The sequence below is a fragment of the Coregonus clupeaformis genome, unplaced genomic scaffold (assembly GCF_020615455.1).
Source record: "Coregonus clupeaformis isolate EN_2021a unplaced genomic scaffold, ASM2061545v1 scaf0171, whole genome shotgun sequence".
Lineage (NCBI taxonomy): Eukaryota > Metazoa > Chordata > Actinopteri > Salmoniformes > Salmonidae > Coregonus > Coregonus clupeaformis.
In genome coordinates, this window is record NW_025533626.1 from 370,218 (window position 1) to 387,827 (window position 17,610).

At 49.5% G+C, this 17,610-nt stretch overlaps 1 protein-coding gene across 1 annotated transcript in view; it reads left to right on the forward strand.

Moving 5' to 3' along the window:
- Nucleotides 1–17,610, forward strand: part of LOC121556011 (kelch domain-containing protein 3) — a 136,669-nt gene that overhangs the window by 43,826 nt on the left and 75,233 nt on the right. Inside the window, exons 7-8 of the mRNA XM_045213919.1 lie at nt 6,483–6,696; nt 14,557–14,643. Coding sequence (XP_045069854.1) covers nt 6,483–6,696; nt 14,557–14,643 — 301 coding nt within the window. The remainder of the gene's footprint in view (nt 1–6,482; nt 6,697–14,556; nt 14,644–17,610) is intronic.

Below are 17,610 nucleotides of genomic sequence, written 5' to 3' on the forward strand. Positions count from 1 at the left end.
AGGGTGAAAACTATATCACTACAGGGTAGGGGCAGGGGTGAAAACTATATCACTACAGGGTAGGGGCAGAGTGAAAACTATATCACTACAGGGTAGGGGCAGGGTGAAAACTATATCACTACAGGGTAGGGGCAGGGTGAAAACTATATCACTACAGGGTAGGGGCAGGGTGAAAACTATATCACTACAGGGTAGGGGCAGGGTGAAAACTATATCACTACAGGGTAGGGGCAGGGTGAAAACTATATCACTACAGGGTAGGGCAGGGTGAAAACTATATCACTACAGGGGTAGGGGCAGGGTGAAAACTATATCACTAAGGGTAGGGGCAGGGTGAGAGGAAAACTATATCACTACAGGGTAGGGGCAGTGAAAACTATATCACTACAGGGTAGGGGCAGGGTGAAAACTATATCACTACAGGGTAGGGGCAGGGTGAAAACTATATCACTACAGGGTAGGGGCAGGGTGAAAACTATATCACTACAGGGTAGGGGCAGGGTGAAAACTATATCACTACAGGGTAGGGGCAGGGTGAAAACTATATCACTACAGGGTAGGGGTCAGGGTGAAAACTATATCACTACAGGGTAGGGGCAGGGTGAAAACTATATCACTACAGGGTAGGGACAGGGTGAAAACTATATCACTACAGGGTAGGGGGCCAGGTGAAAACTATATCACTACAGGGTAGGGGCAGAGGTGAAAACTATATCACTACAGGGTAGGGGGCAGGGTGAAAACTATATCACTACAGGGTAGGGGCAGGTGAAAACTATATCACTACAGGGTGGGGCAGGGTGAAAACTATATCACTACAGGGTAGGGGCAGGGTGAAAACTATATCACTACAGGGGGTAGGGGCAGGTGAAAACTATATCACTACAGGGTAGGGGCAGGAGTAAAAACTATATCACTACAGGGTAGGGGCAGGGTGAAAACTATATCACTACAGGGTAGGGGCAGGGTGAAAACTATATCACTACAGGGTAGGGGCAGGGGAAAACTATATCACTACAGGGTAGGGGCAGGGTGAAAACTATATCACTACAGGGTAGGGACAGGGTGAAAACTATATCACTACAGGGTAGGGACAGGGGTGAAAACTATATCACTACAGGGTAGGGGGCAGGGTGAAAACTATATCACTACAGGGTAGGGGCAGGGTGAAAACTATATCACTACAGGGTAGGGGCAGGGGAAAAACTATATCACTACAGGGTAGGGGCAGGGTGAAAACTATATCACTACAGGGTAGGGGCAGGGTGAAAACTATATCACTACAGGGTAGGGGACAGGGGTGAAAACTATATCACTACAGGGTAGGGGCAGGGTGAAAACTATATCACTACAGGGTAGGGACAGGGGTGAAAACTATATCACTACAGGGTAGGGGCAGGGTGAAAACTATATCACTACAGGGTAGGGGCAGGGGTGAAAACTATATCACTACAGGGTAGGGGCAGGGTGAAAACTATATCACTACAGGGTAGGGGCAGGGTGAAAACTATATCACTACAGGGTAGGGGCAGGGTGAAAACTATATCACTACAGGGGTAGGGGCAGGGAGAAAACTATATCACTACAGGGTAGGGGCAGGGTGAAAACTATATCACTACAGGGTAGGGGCAGGGTGAAAACTATATCACTACAGGGTAGGGGCAGGGGTGAAAACTATATCACTACAGGGTAGGGGCAGGGTGAAAACTATATCACTACAGGGTAGGGGCAGAACTATATCACTACAGGGTAGGGGCAGGGTGAAAACTATATCACTACAGGGTAGGGACAGGGTGAAAACTATATTACTACAGGGTAGGGGCAGAACTATATCACTACAGGGTAGGGACAGAACTATATCACTACAGGGTAGGGGCAGGGTGAAAACTATATCACTACAGGGTAGGGACAGGGTGAAAACTATATCACTACAGGGTAGGGACAGGGTGAAAACTATATCACTACAGGGTAGGGGCATGGTGAAAACTGCATCACTACAGGGTAGGGACAGAACTATATCACTACAGGGTAGGGGCAGAACTATATCACTACAGGGTAGGGTCAGAACTATATCACTACAGGGTAGGGGCAGGGTGAAAACTATATCACTACAGGGTAGGGACAGGGTGAAAACTATATTACTACAGGGTAGGGGCAGGGTGAGAACTATATCACTACAGGGTAGGGGGCAGGGTGAAAACTATATCACTACAGGGTAGGGGCAGGGTGAAAACTATATCACTACAGGGTAGGGGCAGGGTGAAAACTATATCACTACAGGGTAGGGGCAGGGTGAAAACTATATCACTACAGGGTAGGGGGCAGGGGTGAAAACTATATCACTACAGGGTAGGGGCAGGGTGAAAACTATATCACTACAGGGTAGGGGCAGGGTGAAAACTATATCACTACAGGGTAGGGGCAGGGTGAAAACTATATCACTACAGGGTAGGGGCAGGGTGAAAACTATATCACTACAGGGTAGGGGCAGGGTGAAAACTATATCACTACAGGGTAGGGGCAGGGTGAAAACTATATCACTACAGGGTAGGGGCAGGGTGAAAACTATATCACTACAGGGTAGGGGCAGGGTGGAAACTATATCACTACAGGGTAGGGGCAGAACTATATCACTACAGGGTAGGGGCAGAACTATATCACTACAGGGTAGGGGGCAGGGTGAAAACTATATCACTACAGGGTAGGGGCATGGGTGAAAACTATATCACTACAGGGTAGGGGCAGGGTGAAAACTATATCACTACAGGAAAACTATATCACTACAGGGTAGGGGCAGGGTGAAAACTATATCACTACAGGGTAGGGGCAGAACATATCACTACAGGGTAGGGGCAGTAACTATATCACTACAGGGTAGGGGCAGGGTGAAAACTATATCACTACAGGGTAGGGGCAGTGGTGAAAACTATATCACTACAGGGGTAGGGGCAGGGTGAAAACTATATCACTACAGGAGGTGAAAACTATATCACTACAGGGTGGGGCAGGGGTGAAAACTATATCACTACAGGGTAGGGGGCAGAACTATATCACTACAGGGTAGGGGCAGAACTATATCACTACAGGGTAGGGGCAGGGTGAAAACTATATCACTACAGGGTAGGGGGCAGAACTATATCACTACAGGGTAGGGGCAGGGTGAAAACTATATCACTACAGGGTAGGGGCAGGGTGAAAACTATATCACTACAGGGTAGGGGCAGGGTGAAAACTATATCACTACAGGGTAGGGGCAGGGTGAAAACTATATCACTACAGGGTAGGGGCAGGGTGAAAACTATATCACTACAGGGGTAGGGGGGCAGAACTATATCACTACAGGGTAGGGGCAGGGTGAAAACTATATCACTACAGGGTAGGGGCAGGGTGAAAACTATATTACTACAGGGTAGGGACAGGGTGAAAACTATATCACTACAGGGTGAAAACTATATCACTACAGGGTAGGGGCAGAACTATATCACTACAGGGTAGGGGCAGGGTGAAAACTATATCACTACAGGGTAGGGGCAGGGTGAAAACTATATTACTACAGGGTAGGGACAGGGTGAAAACTATATCACTACAGGGTAGGGGCAGGGTGAAAACTATATCACTACAGGGTAGGGGCAGGGTGAAAACTATATCACTACAGGGTAGGGGCAGAACTATATCACTACGGGGTGGGGCAGGGTGAAAACTATATCACTACAGGGTAGGGGCAGGGTGAAAACTATATCACTACAGGGTAGGGGCAGGGTGAAAACTATATCACTACAGGGTAGGGGCAGGGTGAAAACTATATCACTACAGGGTAGGGGGCAGGGTGAAAACTATATCACTACAGGGTAGGGGCAGGGGTGAAAACTATATCACCACAGGGTAGGGGCAGGGTGAAAACTATATTACTACAGGGTAGGGGACAGGGTGAAAACTATATCACTACAGGGTAGGGGCAGGAACTATATCACTACAGGGTAGGGGCAGGGTGAAAACTATATCACTACAGGGTAGGGGCAGGGTGAAAACTATATCACTACAGGGTAGGGGCAGGGGTGAACTATATCACTACAGGGTAGGGGCAGGGTGAAAACTATATCACTACAGGGTAGGGCAGGGTGAAAACTATATCACTACAGGGTAGGGGCAGGGTGAAAACTATATCACTACAGGGTAGGGGACAGGGTGAAAACTATATCACTACAGGGTAGGGGCAGAGGAACTATATCACTACAGGGTAGGGGCAGGGTGAAAACTATATCACTACAGGGTAGGGGCAGGGTGAAAACTATATCACTACAGGGTAGGGGCAGGGTGAAAACTATATCACTACAGGGTAGGGGCAGGGTGAAAACTATATCACTACAGGGTAGGGACAGGGTGAAAACTATATCACTACAGGGTAGAGGCAGGGTGAAAACTATATCACTACAGGGTAGGGGCAGGGTGAAAACTATATCACTACAGGGTAGAGGCAGGGTGAAAACTATATCACTACAGGGTAGGGGCAGGGTGAAAACTATATCACTACAGGGTAGGGGCAGGGTGAAAACTATATCACTACAGGGTAGGGGCAGGGTGAAAACTATATCACTACAGGGTAGGGGCAGAACTATATCACTACAGGGTAGGGGCAGGGTGAAAACTATATCACTACAGGGTAGGGGCAGAACTATATCACTACAGGGTAGGGGCAGGGTGAAAACTATATCACTACAGGGTAGGGGCAGGGTGAAAACTATATCACTACAGGGTAGGGGCAGAACTATATCACTACAGGGTAGGGACAGGGTGAAAACTATATTACTACAGGGTAGGGGCAGGGTGAAAACTATATCACTACAGGGTAGGGGCAGAACTATATCACTACAGGGTAGGGGCAGGGTGAAAACTATATCACTACAGGGTAGGGGCAGGGTGAAAACTATATCACTACAGGGTAGGGGCAGGGTGAAAACTGCATCGTTTTATATAGTGAGGGGAAAAAATCGACAGTTACGTATTGGTATTATTTTTGGATAATAATATACTGAAGAAAATTATATACGCAACATGTACCTTGCATTCGGAGAGTATTAGACTTTTTCCACATTTTGTTGCGTTACAGCCTATTTCTAAAATGTATTACATTGTTTTTTTCCCTCATCAATCTACACACATTACCCCATAATGACAAAGCAAAAACAGGTTTTTAGAAATGTTTGCAAAATTATAAAAAATAAAAAACTATCACATTTACTGCACACACACCAACATTTACCAAGCAGTCTCTCTAGACTGGAAATGAATAGCTTGTTCTACTGTAATCAATAGTGTACAAATTAATTACTCACATCGATATTGGATAGAAATAAATGGAACCGGGACAGTAACCGTGGCGACGTACTGTTTGAACTCTTCCAAATGACAAACCTCAATGAACTAGGGTATACTACATGGATACTACATGGATACTACATGGATACTACATGGATAGATGGCAACCTGTAGCCAGTGGATAGATGGCAACCTGTAGCCAGTGGATAGATGGCAACCTGTAGCCAGTGGATAGATGGCAACCTGTAGCCAGTGGATAGATGGCAACCTGTAGCCAGTGGATAGATGGCAACCTGTAGCCAGTGGATAGATGGCAACCTGTAGTAGCCATTTATCAACTCCTCCCCTTGTGGGACGATGTTTACGGTAGATGGCCAATAGGGAAAAGGAAACAACGCTTTTTTGACTGGATCATTTCAGCGAATCATCACCTCAGAGGTAGTTCTACATAGTAACGGGTTGGCTTTCATTTGAGTGATAGCTAGACTGGCAAATCCACATTTTTGATTATGGCCTCCCCCCCTTCCCTCTCCCCCCCCCCCCTTTCTCCCCCCCTTTCTCCCCCCCTTTCTCCCCCCCCTTTCTCCCCCTCTTCCCCCCTTCCCTCTCTCCCCCTCTTCCCTCTCCCCCTCCCTCTTCCCTCTCTCTCAACCCCCTCTCCCCCCTCTCCTCTTTCTCCCCCCTCTCTCTCCTCTCCCCCCCTCTCCTCTCTCTCCTCTCTCCTCTCCCCCCTCCCTCTCCTCTCTCCTCTCTCCTCTCCCCCTCTCTCTCTCCTCTCTCCTCTCTCTTCCCTCTCCCCCCCTCTCCTCTTTCTCCCCCCTCTCTTCTCCTCTCCCCCCTCTCTCTCCTCTCTCTCCTCTCTCTCCTCTCTCTCCTCTCTCCTCTCTCCTCTCTCTTCCCTCTCCCCCCTCTCCTCTTTCTCCCCCCTCTCTTCTCCTCTCCCCCCTCTCTCTCTCTCTCTCCTCTCTCCTCTCTCCTCTCCCCCCTCTCTCTCCTCTCCCCCCCTCTCTCCTCTCTCCTCTCCCCCCTCTCCCCCTCTCCCCCCCTCTCCCCCCTCTCCTCTCTCTCCTCTCCCCCCTCTCCCCTCTCTCTCCCCTCTCTTCTCCTCTCTCTCCTCTCTCCTCTCTCCTCTCTCCCCTCTCTCTCCTCTCTCCTCTCCTCTCTAGGGTACTCCAGCTCGTTGGAGGGACTTCCACTCTGCCACCATCATTGGCACTAAGATGTTTGTGTTTGGAGGCAGAGCAGATCGCTTCGGTCCGTTCCACTCTAATAATGAGATCTACAGCAACAAGATCAAGGTGTTTGATACAGAGACCAACAGCTGGCTGAACACTGCTACTACACAGCTCCTACCGGAGGGACGACGTAGCCACTCTGCCTGTAAGAGATAGACACACACACTGTACTGAAACACCTTTTAACTTTTATTATAGTATATCGGCAGACTTGAACACTAAAGCACTTTCAGTTATGAACAGTGGCAATTAAAGGCTCTAATGTCTATGCATTCTTTATATGAACAACAGTAGACTCAGGTCAATGGATTCATTACAGGAAAAACTGTCTTAAGGAACATTTTCCAGCTTTCTTACTTTTATGATGTCATTATGTTCTATTGACTGCAGCTCTCTCCTCCGTGAACTTTCAGTCTCGCTGTCACATGGGTTGTGGTTATGTCTTCAGGACCCCACTGCTCCTGTTGGGGTGTTTATGTCTTCAGGACCCCACTGCTCCTGTTGGGGTGTTTATGTCTTCAGGACCCCACTACTCCTGTTGGGGTGTTTATGTCTTCAGGACCCCACTGCTCCTGTTGGGGTGTTTATGTCTTCAGGACCCCACTGCTCCTGTTGGGGTGTTTATGTCTTCAGGACCCCACTGCTCCTGTTGGGGTGGTTATGTCTTCAGGACCCCACTGCTCCTGTTGGGGTGTTTATGTCTTCAGGACCCCACTGCTCCTGTTGGGGTGTTTATGTCTTCAGGACCCCACTGCTCCTGTTGGGGTGTTTATGTGTCTTCAGGACCCCACTGCTCCTGTTGGGGTGTTTATGTGTCTTCAGGACCCCACTACTCCTGTTGGGGTGTTTATGTCTTCAGGACCCCACTGCTCCTGTTGGGGTGTTTATGTGTCTTCAGGACCCCACTACTCCTGTTGGGGTGTGTGATGTCACGGGAGGCTACACAGCTTTCAGCGGGATTGCTCAAGTAGTGCAAGGAGACAAGGTTCAACCAAAACAAGGATTTTATTAAAGGTCTTGGGAAACTAACGAAAGTATAACACAATTCTGTTCTCTGGTGGCTCTTTAAGGGTTAACAGTTCAGGGATGTCTCTTCCACATCCAAAATCATAACTCTCCCTCGCTCAAATAACTTTTCCCCAGTCTTACTGTATTCCACGTTGCAGCTAGTGGCCAACCCAGCAAAACGTCCTTCCAAATGTCCCACACGTATTTCCACAGGTGCATATATCCAAAGGTGAGTATTTCCCAAAGGTAAGTATCTCCAAATCCTTATATTCCTCCTGGAAGTGGACGGGCAGCACTCTTGTCCTCCAGAGAGCCCAGCCTTGGAGACCGTGTCTCTTCCCTTCAAAAAACCTTCAGCTCATCAGCTCCTGATTGGTTTCAGCTGCGTGGGAAGATTGGCCATAGAGGGTTGGAGTTCCCGACCATACCAGCAGATGGAGCCATAGCTGTCTGGGTTTGCAGCCATCTCAGGGGGATGTAACGTCCCTCCAGGACACAGCCTCTCGTGACATCACAGGTGTTTATGTCTTCAGGACCCCACTGCTCCTGTTGGGGTGTTTATGTCTTCAGGACCCCACTGCTCCTGTTGGGGTGGTTATGTCTTCAGGACCCCACTGCTCCTGTTGGGGTGTTTATGTCTTCAGGACCCCACTGCTCCTGTTGGGGTGTTTATGTCTTCAGGACCCCACTGCTCCTGTTGGGGTGTTTATGTCTTCAGGACCCCACTACTCCTGTTGGGGTGTTTATGTCTTCGGACCCCACTGCTCCTGTTGGGGTGTTTATGTCTTCAGGACCCCACTGCTCCTGTTGGGGTGTTTATGTCTTCAGGACCCCACTGCTCCTGTTGGGGTGTTTATGTCTTCAGGACCCCACTGCTCCTGTTGGGGTGTTTATGTCTTCAGGACCCCACTACTCCTGTTGGGGTGTTTATGTCTTCAGGACCCCACTGCTCCTGTTGGGGTGTTTATGTCTTCAGGACCCCACTGCTCCTGTTGGGGTGGTTATGTCTTCAGGACCCCACTGCTCCTGTTGGGGTGTTTATGTCTTCAGGACCCCCACTGCTCCTGTTGGGGTGTTTATGTCTTCAGGACCCCACTGCTCCTGTTGGGGTGTTTATGTGTCTTCAGGACCCCACTGCTCCTGTTGGGGTGTTTATGTCTTCGGACCCCCTGCTCCTGTTGGGGGTGTTTATGTCTTCAGGACCCCACTGCTCCTGTTGGGGTGTTTATGTGTCTTCGGACCCCACTGCTCCTGTTGGGGTGTTTATATCTTCAGGACCCCACTGCTCCTGTTGGGGTGTTTATGTCTTCAGGACCCCACTGCTCCTGTTGGGGTGTTTATGTCTTCAGGACCCCACTGCTCCTGTTGGGGTGTTTATGTCTTCAGGACCCCACTGCTCCTGTTGGGGTGTTTATGTCTTCAGGACCCCACTGCTCCTGTTGGGGTGTTTATGTCTTCAGGACCCCACTGCTCCTGTTGGGGTGTTTATGTCTTCAGGACCCCACTGCTCCTGTTGGGGTGTTTATGTCTTCAGGACCCCACTGCTCCTGTTGGGGTGTTTATGTGTCTTCAGGACCCCACTGCTCCTGTTGGGGTGTTTATGTCTTCAGACCCCACTGCTCCTGTTGGGGTGTTTATGTGTCTTCAGGACCCCACTGCTCCTGTTGGGGTGTTTATGTCTTTAGGACCCCACTGCTCCTGTTGGGGTGTTTATGTGTCTTCAGGACCCCACTGCTCCTGTTGGGTGTTTATGTCTTCAGGACCCCACTGCTCCTGTTGGGGTGTTTATGTCTTCAGGACCCCACTGCTCCTGTTGGGGTGTTTATGTGTCTTCAGGACCCCACTGCTCCTGTTGGGGTGTTTATGTCTTCAGGACCCCACTGCTCCTGTTGGGGTGTTTATGTGTCTTCAGGACCCCACTGCTCCTGTTGGGGTGTTTATGTGTCTTCAGGACCCCACTGCTCCTGTTGGGGTGTTTATGTCTTCAGGACCCCACTGCTCCTGTTGGGGTGTTTATGTCTTCAGGACCCCACTGCTCCTGTTGGGGTGTTTATGTGTCTTCAGGACCCCACTGCTCCTGTTGGGGTGTTTATGTCTTTAGGACCCCACTGCTCCTGTTGGGGTGTTTATGTCTTTAGGACCCCACTGCTCCTGTTGGGGTGTTTATGTCTTCAGGACCCCACTGCTCCTGTTGGGGTGTTTATGTCTTCAGGTCCCCACTGCTCCTGTTGGGGTGTTTATGTCTTCAGGACCCCACTGCTCCTGTTGGGGTGTTTATGTCTTCAGGACCCCACTGCTCCTGTTGGGGTGTTTATGTCTTCAGGACCCCACTGCTCCTGTTGGGGTGTTTATGTCTTCAGGACCCCACTGCTCCTGTTGGGGTGTTTATGTGTCTTCAGGACCCCACTGCTCCTGTTGGGGTGTTTGTGTCTTCAGGACCCCACTGCTCCTGTTGGGGTGTTTATTGTGTCTTCAGGACCCCACTGCTCCTGTTGGGGTGTTTATGTCTTCAGGACCCCACTGCTCCTGTTGGGGTGTTTATGTCTTCAGGACCCCACTGCTCCTGTTGGGGTGTTTATGTCTTCAGGACCCCACTGCTCCTGTTGGGGTGTTTATGTCTTCAGGACCCACTGCTCCTGTTGGGGTGTTTATGTCTTCAGGACCCCACTGCTCCTGTTGGGGTGTTTATGTCTTCAGGACCCCACTGCTCCTGTTGGGGTGTTTTGTCTTCAGGACCCCACTGCTCCTGTTGGGGTGTTTATGTGTCTTCAGGACCCCACTGCTCCTGTTGGGGTGTTTATGTCTTCAGGACCCCACTGCTCCTGTTGGGGTGTTTATGTGTCTTCAGGACCCCACTGCTCCTGTTGGGGTGTTTATGTGTCTTCAGGACCCCACTGCTCCTGTTGGGGTGTTTATGTCTTCAGGACCCCACTGCTCCTGTTGGGGTGTTTATGTGTCTTCGGGACCCCACTGCTCCTGTTGGGGTGTTTATGTGTCTTCAGGACCCCACTGCTCCTGTTGGGGTGTTTATGTCTTCAGGACCCCACTGCTCCTGTTGGGGTGTTTATGTGTCTTCAGGACCCCACTGCTCCTGTTGGGGTGTTTATGTCTTCAGGACCCCACTGCTCCTGTTGGGGTGTTTATGTCTTCAGGACCCCACTGCTCCTGTTGGGGTGTTTATGTCTTCAGGACCCCACTGCTCCTGTTGGGGTGTTTATGTCTTCAGGACCCCACTGCTCCTGTTGGGTGTTTATGTGTCTTCAGGACCCCACTGCTCCTGTTGGGGTGTTTATGTCTTCAGGACCCCACTGCTCCTGTTGGGGTGTTTATGTGTCTTCAGGACCCCACTGCTCCTGTTGGGGTGTTTATGTCTTCAGGACCCCACTGCTCCTGTTGGGGTGTTTATGTGTCTTCAGGACCCCACTGCTCCTGTTGGGGTGTTTATGTCTTCAGGACCCCACTGCTCCTGTTGGGGTGTTTATGTCTTCAGGACCCCACTGCTCCTGTTGGGGTGTTTATGTCTTCAGGACCCCACTGCTCCTGTTGGGGGTGTTTATGTGTCTTCAGGACCCCACTGCTCCTGTTGGGGTGTTTATGTCTTCAGGACCCCACTGCTCCTGTTGGGGTGTTTATGTGTCTTCAGGACCCCACTGCTCCTGTTGGGGTGTTTATGTGTCTTCAGGACCCCCACTGCTCCCTGTTGGGGTGTTTATGTCTTCAGGACCCCACTGCTCCTGTTGGGGTGTTTATGTCTTCAGGACCCCACTGCTCCTGTTGGGGTGTTTATGTCTTCAGGACCCCACTGCTCCTGTTGGGGTGTTTATGTGTCTTCAGGACCCCACTGCTCCTGTTGGGGTGTTTATGTGTCTTCAGGACCCCACTGCTCCTGTTGGGGTGTTTATGTCTTCAGGACCCCACTGCTCCTGTTGGGGTGTTTATGTCTTTAGGACCCCACTGCTCCTGTTGGGGTGTTTATGTCTTCAGGACCCCACTGCTCCTGTTGGGGTGTTTATGTCTTCAGGACCCCACTGCTCCTGTTGGGGTGTTTATGTGTCTTCAGGACCCCACTGCTCCTGTTGGGGTGTTTATGTCTTCAGGACCCCACTGCTCCTGTTGGGGTGTTTATGTCTTCAGGACCCCACTGCTCCTGTTGGGGTGTTTATGTCTTTAGGACCCCACTGCTCCTGTTGGGGTGTTTATGTGTCTTCAGGACCCCACTGCTCCTGTTGGGGTGTTTATGTGTCTTCAGGACCCCACTGCTCCTGTTGGGGTGTTTATGTGTCTTCAGGACCCCACTGCTCCTGTTGGGGTGTTTATGTCTTCAGGACCCCACTGCTCCTGTTGGGGTGTTTATGTCTTCAGGACCCCACTGCTCCTGTTGGGGTGTTTATGTCTTCAGGACCCCACTGCTCCTGTTGGGGTGTTTATGTCTTCAGGACCCCACTGCTCCTGTTGGGGTGTTTATGTCTTCAGGACCCCACTGCTCCTGTTGGGGTGTTTATGTGTCTTCAGGACCCCACTGCTCCTGTTGGGGTGTTTATGTGTCTTCAGGACCCCACTGCTCCTGTTGGGGTGTTTATGTCTTCAGGACCCCACTGCTCCTGTTGGGGTGTTTATGTCTTCAGGACCCCACTGCTCCTGTTGGGGTGTTTATGTGTCTTCAGGACCCCACTGCTCCTGTTGGGGTGTTTATGTCTTTAGGACCCCACTGCTCCTGTTGGGGTGTTTATGTCTTCAGGACCCCCACTGCTCCTGTTGGGGTGTTTATGTCTTCAGGACCCCACTGCTCCTGTTGGGGGTGTTTATGTGTCTTCAGGACCCTTCACTGCCCTGTTGGGGGTGTTTATGTCTTTAGGACCCCACTGCTCCTGTTGGGGTGTTTATGTCTTCAGGACCCCACTGCTCCTGTTGGGGTGTTTATGTCTTCAGGACCCCACTGCTCCTGTTGGGGTGTTTATGTGTCTTCAGGACCCCACTGCTCCTGTTGGGGTGTTTATGTGTCTTCAGGACCCCACTGCTCCTGTTGGGGTGTTTATGTCTTCAGGACCCCACTGCTCCTGTTGGGGTGTTTATGTCTTCAGGACCCCACTGCTCCTGTTGGGGTGTTTATGTCTTCAGGACCCCACTGCTCCTGTTGGGGTGTTTATGTGTCTTCAGGACCCCACTGCTCCTGTTGGGGTGTTTATGTCTTCAGGACCCCACTGCTCCTGTTGGGGTGTTTATGTGTCTTCAGGACCCCACTGCTCCTGTTGGGGTGTTTATGTCTTCAGGACCCCACTGCTCCTGTTGGGGTGTTTAGTGTCTTCAGGACCCCACTGCTCCTGTTGTGGTGTTTATGTCTTCAGGACCCCACTGCTCCTGTTGGGGTGTTTATGTCTTCAGGACCCCACTGCTCCTGTTGGGGTGTTTATGTCTTCAGGACCCCACTGCTCCTGTTGGGGTGTTTATGTCTTCAGGACCCCACTGCTCCTGTTGGGGTGTTTATGTCTTCAGGACTCCACTGCTCCTGTTGGGGTGTTTATGTCTTCAGGACCCCACTGCTCCTGTTGGGGTGTTTATGTCTTCAGGACCCCACTGCTCCTGTTGGGGTGTTTATGTGTCTTCAGGACCCCACTGCTCCTGTTGGGGTGTTTATGTGTCTTCAGGACCCCACTGCTCCTGTTGGGGTGTTTATGTGTCTTCAGGACCCCACTGCTCCTGTTGGGGTGTTTATGTCTTCAGGACCCCACTGCTCCTGTTGGGGTGTTTATGTCTTCAGGACCCCACTGCTCCTGTTGGGGTGTTTATGTGTCCAGGACCCCACTGCTCCTGTTGGGGTGTTTATGTCTTCAGGACCCCACTGCTCCTGTTGGGGTGTTTATGTCTTCAGGACCCCACTGCTCCTGTTGGGGTGTTTATGTGTCTTCAGGACCCCACTGCTCCTGTTGGGGTGTTTATGTCTTCAGGACCCCACTGCTCCTGTTGGGGTGTTTATGTCTTTAGGACCCCACTGCTCCTGTTGGGGTGTTTATGTCTTTAGGACCCCACTGCTCCTGTTGGGGTGTTTATGTCTTCAGGACCCCACTGCTCCTGTTGGGGTGTTTATGTGTCTTCAGGACCCCACTGCTCCTGTTGGGGTGTTTATGTCTTCAGGACCCCACTGCTCCTGTTGGGGTGTTTATGTGTCTTCAGGACCCCACTGCTCCTGTTGGGGTGTTTATGTCTTCAGGATCCCACTGCTCCTGTTGGGGTGTTTGTGTCTTCAGGACCCCACTGCTCCTGTTGGGGTGTTTATGTCTTCAGGACCCCACTGCTCCTGTTGGGGTGTTTATGTCTTCAGGACCCCACTGCTCCTGTTGGGGTGTTTATGTCTTCAGGACCCCACTGCTCCTGTTGGGGTGTTTATGTCTTCAGGACCCCACTGCTCCTGTTGGGGTGTTTATGTCTTCAGGACCCCACTGCTCTGTTGGGGTGTTTATGTCTTTAGGACCCCACTGCTCCTGTTGGGGTGTTTATGTCTTCAGGACCCCACTGCTCCTGTTGGGGTGTTTATGTCTTCAGGACCCCACTGCTCCTGTTGGGGTGTTTATGTGTCTTCAGGACCCCACTGCTCCTGTTGGGGTGTTTATGTGTCTTCAGGACCCCACTGCTCCTGTTGGGGTGTTTATGTGTCTTCAGGACCCCACTGCTCCTGTTGGGGTGTTTATGTCTTCAGGACCCCACTGCTCCTGTTGGGGTGTTTGTCTTCAGGACCCCACTGCTCCTGTTGGGGTGTTTATGTCTTCAGGACCCCACTGCTCCTGTTGGGGTGTTTATGTCTTTAGGACCCCACTGCTCCTGTTGGGGTGTTTATGTGTCTTCAGGACCCCACTGCTTCTGTTGGGGTGTTTATGTCTTCAGGACCCCACTGCTCCTGTTGGGGTGTTTATGTGTCTTGTTTCTAAAGCGATGAGGGCGGGACTAATGAAGCCACAGGATAGATCTCCTAAATGTTCCTTTTCCTGTGTCTTTCCTCCAGTTTCCTACAACGGGGAGCTGTATATATTTGGGGGCTATAACGCTCGTCTGGACCGACACTTCAACGACCTCTGGAAGTTCAACCCAGGTGATCAACCGTTCTAAAAAATAAAATAAAAATACAGTTGAAGTCGGAAGTTTACATACACTTAGGTTGGAGTCATTAAAACTCGTTTTTCAACCACTCCACACATTTATTTTTAACAAACTATAGTTTTGGCAAGTCGGTTAGGACATCTACTTTGTGCATGACAAGTAATTTTTCCAACAATTGTTTACAGACAGATTATTTCACTTATAATTCACTGTATCACAATTCCAGTGGGTCAGAAGTTTACATACACTAAGTTGACTGTGCCTTTTAAACAGCTTGGAAAATTCCAGGAAATGATGTCATGGCTTTAGAAGCTTCTGATAGGCTAATTGACATTTGAGTCAATTGGAGGTGTACCTGTGGATGTATTTCAAGGCCTACCTTCAAACTCAGTGCCTCTTTGCTTGACATCATTGGAAAATCAAAAGAAATCAGCCAAGACCTCAGAAAAAAACATTTTAGACCTCCACAAGTCTGGTTCAACCTTGGGAGCAATTTCCAAATGGCTGAAGGTACCACATTCATCTGTACAAACAATAGTACGCAAACGTAAACACCATGGGACCACGCAGCCATCATACCGCTCAGGAAGGAGACTCGTTCTGTCTCCTAGAGATGAACGTACTTTGGTGTGAAAAGTGCAAATCAATCCCAGAACAACAGCAAAGGACCTTGTAAAAATGCAAAAGTATCTACAGTGAGGGAAAAAAGTATTTGATCCCCTGCTGATTTTGTATGTTTGCCCACTGACAAAGACATGGTCAGTCTATAATTTTAATGGTAGGTTTATTTGAACAGTGAGAGACAGAATAATAGCAAAACAATCCAGAAAAACATGTCAAAAATGTTATAAATTGATTTGCATTTTAATGAGGGAAATAAGTATTTGACCCCCTCTCAATCAGAAAGATTTCTGGCTCCCAGGTGTCTTTTATACAGGTAACGAGCTGAGATTAGGAGCACACTCTTAAAGGGAGTGCTCCTAATCTCAGCTTGTTACCTGTATAAAAGACACCTGTCCACAGAAGCAATCAATCAATCAGATTCCAAACTCTCCACCATGGCCAAGACCAAAGAGCTCTCCAAGGATGTCAGGGACAAGATTGTAGACCTACACAAGGCTGGAATGGGCTACAAGACCATCGCCAAGCAGCTTGGTGAGAAGGTGACAACAGTTGGTGCGATTATTCGCAAATGGAAGAAACACAAAATAACTGTCAATCTCCCTCGGCCTGGGGCTCCATGCAAGATCTCACCTCGTGGAGTTGCAATGATCATGAGAACGGTGAGGAATCAGCCCAGAACTACACGGGAGGATCTTGTCAATTATCTCAAGGCAGCTGGGACCATAGTCACCAAGAAAACAATTGGTAACACACTACGCCGTGAAGGACTGAAATCCTGCAGTGCCCGCAAGGTCCCCCTGCTCAAGAAAGCACATATACAGTCCCGTCTGAAGTTTGCCAATGAACATCTGAATGATTCAGAGGAGAACTGGGTGAAAGTGTTGTGGTCAGATGAGACCAAAATTGAGCTCTTTGCCATCAACTCAACTCGCCGTGTTTGGAGGAGGAGGAATGCTGCCTATGACCCCAAGAACACCATCCCCACCGTCAAACATGGAGGTGGAAACATTATGCTTTGGGGGTGTTTTTCTTCTAAGGGGACAGGACAACTTCATCGCATCAAAGGGACGATGGACGGGGCCATGTACCGTCAAATCTTGGGTGAGAACCTCCTTCCCTCAGCCAGGGTATAGAAAATGGGTCGTGGATGGGTATTCCAGCATGACAATGACCCAAAACACACGGCCAAGGCAACAAAGGAGTGGCTCAAGAAGAAGCACATTAAATTCCTGGAGTGGCCTAGCCAGTGTCCAGACCTTAATCCCATAGAAAATCTGTGGAGGGACCTGAAAGTTCGAGTTGCCAAACGTCAGGCTCGAAACCTTAATGACTTGGAGAAGATCTGCAAAGAGCAGTGGGACAAAATCCCTCCTGAGATGTGTGCAAACCTGGTGGCCAACTACAAGAAACGTCTGACCTCTGTGATTGCCAACAAGGGTTTTGCCACCAAGTACTAAGTCATGTTTTGCAGAGGGGTCAAATACTTATTTCCCTCATTAAAATGCAAATCAATTTATAACATTTTTGACATGCGTTTTTCTGGATTTTGTTGTTGTTATTCTGTCTCTCACTGTTCAAATAAACCTACCATTAAAATTATAGACTGATCATGTCTTTGTCAGTGGGCAAACGTACAAAATCAGCAGGGGATCAAATACTTTTTTCCCTCACTGTATATCCACAGTAAAACGAGTCCTATATCGACATAACCTGAAAGGTCGCTCAGCAAGGAAGAAGCCACTGCTCCAAAACCACCATAAAAAGCCAGACTATGGTTTGCAACTGCACATGGGGACAAAGAGCGTACTTTTTGGAGAAATGTCCTCTGGTCTGATGAAACAAAAATAGAACTGTTTGCCCATAATGACCATCGTTATGTTTGGAGGAAAAAGAGGGAGCTTGCAAGCCGAAAACACCATCCCAACCGTGAAGCACAGGGGTGGCATCATCATGCTGTGGGGGTGCTTTGCTGCAGGAGGGACTGGTGCACTTCACAAAATAGTTGGCATCATGAGGAAGGAAAATTATGTGGATATATTGAAGCAACATCTCAAGACATCAGTCAGGAAGTTAAAGCCTCGTCGCAAAAGGGTCTTCCAAATGGACAATGACCCCAAGCATACTTCCAAAGTTGTGGCAAAATGGTTTAAGGACAACAAAGTCAAGGTATTGGAGTGGCCGTCACAAAGCCCTGACCTCAATCCTATAGAACATTTGTGGGCAGAACTGAAAAAGCGTATGCGAGCATGGAGGAATGTGCCAAAATTCACCCATCTTATTGTGGGAAGCTTGTGGAAGGCTGAACCGAAACGTTTGACCCAAATTAAACAATTTA